Genomic DNA, 4526 nt, shown 5'->3' with positions numbered 1-4526 from the left:
GCGCAGCCGGCTGGCGCGAGCCTTCGGCGGCGGGGACGGCGGCGCTCGGGAGCGGCTCCTCAGATCTGCCGGAGTGCGCGCCGCGGCCGGGGAAAAGAAAGCGCGAGGCGGAGGGGCGTAGAGCCTGCGGCTGCGGTACCTTGGGATCGATGTCGCCCACCGCGTAATATTTGACCTCTTTGAACATTTCCTCAGGAACTTTCAACTCCTGGTCCGACATGATCCCGGCCGCTCGCTAGCGTCCCTGGATCCGGAAGAATCCACGATGGCACCCACCCCAACCCCACCCACCCCCCACCCCCCGGAGAGGCCCACTTTGGCCGGCGCGCCGCGCGCCCCCGCCTCCCCCGCCAACGGGCCGGCGAGTCCGGTCCTGGCGGAGTCTTTACGAATTGGGGTCCGGTCCCCCTCCCTCCGCCTCCTTCCCCCCGCCCTCTCGGAACGACCAAAGCGCGGGAGCCGCGCGCGCCCTGCGGGGCGCACCATTCGGCTCTGGACACCAGGGGAAGCGATGAAGAGGGAGTCGGTCGGTCAGCGCCATCCAGCGCCTCCTGTCTGGTTTCTGGCCCTAGTAACACTTTCGCCAAATTTTCTGCTTTTGAGACAGGCGGTCTGATGATGTCTCTCTTTGGAAGTAGGGGACACCAGGAACTTAGGTGAACTCTCTACCCCTTTAGTAGGGTGAGAGTGAGCAGATCCCAGAGAAAGTAGGGAGCGGGGAAACCCCTCCCATCAACACACGCCGCCGCTCTGTGGCGATGGCGCTTGCGCGGGGCGGAAGGGGCGGGGCCAGCCTCCTGGCTGGGGCGTCCAGGGTTGGCCGCGCCAGTGGCCCTCCTTCCTTCACCGGCGGTGGCTGCAACCTGGGCCGCGACCTGGGCGGCAGTTTACCGCTAGCGGAATGGAGTAGATTTTCATAGACCCAGGACTAGGGCGGTCCTGTGGCAGAAACTATCGCTGGCTTCCGTTGATGACCTTGAGCCTTACCAAACCGAAGTAATGCCAAAGAACCCCTTGGCCAGTAGGAGGTTCGTTGTTTCGGAATTTAAACCCACATTGGAACCCGTTTTTCGGAATTGCCGCGTTTAAGAAGCCTCTCCACGACCGGGATTAAAAAAAAAAAAAAAAACTGGAGAAACTGACGCAGGGAGCCGGTATCGTGTCGTTGGTTAAAATAGGCACCAACTCTTCCGCGCTTTTCCTACAGGAAGTGAGCAGAGTAGCATCTCCGGGGAGAACACAAGTTGGCGACGGCGCTTGTAGCTTGCTGGGCAAATGTGTCATGACTTGGTATACCAGCCCTTTTCCTATGCATACTTACTGCCGCTGGGTGGGCACTTTAGAACCAGTTCCACTTTTGAGAATGATGAAAAGTTAAACTTTTTTATTATTTTATTTTATTATATATATATTTTTTTTAGCATAAGAGGTTGTTGTTGTTGTTGTTATGTGCCGTCGAGTCGGCCCCGACTCATAGCGACCCCTCCTTGGGTTTCCGAGGCAGTATCACTACGGAAGTAGGATTGCCCAACCTTCCTTCCGAGGAGTGGCTGGTGGGTTTGAACCGCCAGCCTTCTGGTTAGCAGTCAAGTGCTTTAGCCACTATGCTACCAGAGCTCCTAGCATAAGAGGTAGGTGATTGTAAATTTTAGATTTGTGTCAAAAGACACAGAGACTTGCTAAGCAGTAACTTCGTTTCCTAGCGTTTTCCTAGTAAATAGCCACTCATAGTTCTTTATTCTCCTTTAGCCCCGGACGCTCTTTTGCATGTAAATCAGCCACGCCGTGGTGCCATTACTTTCCACCGTCCTGCTTCATAGATTTAGCTTAATCTTACTTCTTTAAGGTACTGTACTGAAAATTCTGCTTTTTCCGGGGGACATTGACTATTCAGAGTAAAATATATAGTCCTGTATTCTCAATTCCCAATCATATTTCAGAATGCATTTACAGCTTTGTTTTCTGACATTATCTCTGAATTCTGCATATTTGTGTGTAGAGTCGTCCATCTGAGAAGTATTCTGGAACACAAACCACACTTGTATAACTTAAACTGCCTTAGTAAAGACTCTCCAATTTCATAAAGCATAACGTTTGACAGGTTAATATCTGATAATGGTGATTTTTGTCATGCTTTTACTTAGACCTATTTTTCCTTTAAAGGCACTCTGGTGGTGCATTGGTTAAAGCATTTGAATGCTGACCAAAAAGTTGGCAGTTTGAACCTACCAGCCCTTCTGTGAGAGAAAGATGAGGCATTCTGCCTCTTAAAAACTTACAGCCTTGGAAACCCTGTGGGGGAGGCCCACTGTGTCCTATAGGGTCACTATTGAGTCAGAATCTACTCAATGGCCGTGGGTTTGTTTTGTATTTTCCCTTTCCTCTTCCACAAACACCGAATGCTGCAGATTAAGTAGATTGGCCTTCACAAAACACCTTGATGATAAAAAGTTGAGAGAAGAAACAATACCATGGTAATAAATGTAGGCTTATACATCGTTATTTCCAGTCACACAATAAATCGTGGACCAGAAATTGTTTGGTCAATAATGAGAACATCACGTAGTCCTTTTTGGAAAATCACTTTACTAATGAATATGAATTAAGCTTCTTCCTCGTCTTAAGTCATCCCACTGTTGCTGTTAGCTGCTGAGCAGATAAACCATTTTCAAGTAAATGTTAGTGGAATTGGGTAAAAAAAATTAAAATTACTCTGTAATACCCTAAGGAGCTCTGGTGGCATAGTGCCTAAGGCATTTGACTGCTAACCAGAAGGTTGAAGGTTCAAACCCACCAGCCACTCGTGGGAAGGAAGGTTGGGCAATCTACTTCCATAGTGATACCACCTCAGAAACCCAAGGAGGGGTTGTTATGAGTAGGATCCAGTTCAGCGGCAGTGTGTTTGGTTTTGGTTTTGATAGTACTCTAATTTGGGGGGCTATTAAAATTGGCCTTTTTTTCCTATCTTTTTTTATTTTTTTTTTGTGGGATAAAAGAGGAAAGTTCCAAAAGTAAAAGTTGGTCTGTTTGGTTCCTTTGTCAGATTGTAATGTACACTGACTCTTGTAATTCGGGTGAATACAGCTTTGATTGTCTTTAAATTTTTATGTGTACTGTAAGTTTTTAATGTGAGCCTTGAGTAAATGTCACACATAAAATATATTTAATGTTTTTCATTCTGATGTTTGCTATATTTTGTCCTTTTTATTGGTCTTTTGAAGAATCTGAAACGCTCCTATTCTAAGGGTAACACATTGTACAAATAAAAACACTGAGTGGTTGTCTCAGTGAGTAAGAGTTTACAGTCCCCTTATATTTGGAAACCTTTGAGTACCCAAGAATATACTTGGTGTTCAATGTTAAGGAAATGTCAGTGTGATAAACTTAGTTCCAAATACAAAAGGAAAACACACATGCCCTTTTATTGGCCTATGTCAGGTAACGTTTAGCCATTTTCTTCCCTGGTTAAACATAAACTAATCTTGTAGCTCTATGTTAAAAGACTTAAAGCATACCTTAACCAGGTCTTTTACAAATTTAAAATGTCCACTTATAACACTCAGCAGGATCAGTGTACATTACTGTGACTTCTGATTGAGTAAGGCAATGTCTTAGTCCCCACTTCTTGTGGGACTAAGAAATCTGATATTTAAAAATCTCATCAATCTGTTGGAAGTTACAAAATCCATGAGAACTGTGCAGGGTCATTGTGGGACACACGTGTCAATCACACAGTCATCCCAGCATCAGTAAGGACAAGAATTTGGGCAAAGAACGCACCACTTGGCCAATAAAAATCTTCAAATGAAATCTAATTTCATTTGGAATATGGATATCTACAGAACTGACATTCTGAATCATGAAGAATAACCCATATACAAAAGGACTTAATAACCCATTTACAAAAGGACTTGAAGATAACAATTCAATTTTTAAAAAAAGCCTTAAAACTAAAAAAAAAATGTATCTTCATGAAAAAGTTAAGTTCTGTAATATAAAATGTCCATATGCAAAATTACTGAAAATAACATCATCTTGAGACTGTTGTGTTTTATTCACGGATAAATAGATAATTCTTAATGACTTTTGTGATATTTAGAAGAGTAATGGCTATATAAGTTCATCAAAAAGAAGCTTTGCATTTCTTTTGTACAACTTTGATACATGTACTACTCCCAAAAATGACACTCTGAGCATTAATATTTTTAGATTCTCCCAACTGAGTTCTAAATGCAATCATTTTGTTGATAATAAACCTTCAGAGAATCAGCAGTCTGCTTAATGCTGATACTAATTGGTAAATATGGTAAAACATTTCTCAGTTTCTATTTTGCAAAATAGGATAATCCGAGGCTAGAAAAAAGAGGAGTTAAATATGAAATTAGAAAAAGCAAAAGTAGAGTTGGGAATATTTAATTCAAATTATATCTGCTGGTTGAAACATGCAGTTTTATTTAGATAAATACTTTTTTAAAAAGCGAATCTCTTTATATTGTATATGAGAATCACAGTCTTATATTATACCT

The 4526-nt window shown here is 43.4% G+C and overlaps 1 protein-coding gene across 1 annotated transcript in view; it reads right to left on the bottom strand.

Annotated features, from left to right (window-relative positions):
* Nucleotides 1-220, bottom strand: part of PAXIP1 (PAX interacting protein 1) — a 101716-nt gene extending 101496 nt beyond the window's left edge. The window contains exon 1 of the mRNA XM_007952096.2: nucleotides 140-220. Coding sequence (XP_007950287.2) covers nucleotides 140-220 — 81 coding nt within the window. The remainder of the gene's footprint in view (nucleotides 1-139) is intronic.
* Nucleotides 221-4526: the final 4306 nt, after the last annotated feature.

This window comes from Orycteropus afer, unplaced genomic scaffold (genome assembly GCF_000298275.1).
Source record: "Orycteropus afer afer isolate SDZICR_OR568_19922 unplaced genomic scaffold, OryAfe1.0 scaffold00324, whole genome shotgun sequence".
Classification (NCBI taxonomy): Eukaryota; Metazoa; Chordata; class Mammalia; order Tubulidentata; family Orycteropodidae; genus Orycteropus; species Orycteropus afer.
Note: the sequence above shows the minus strand (reverse complement) of the source record. Positions and strands in the feature narration are given on the sequence as shown.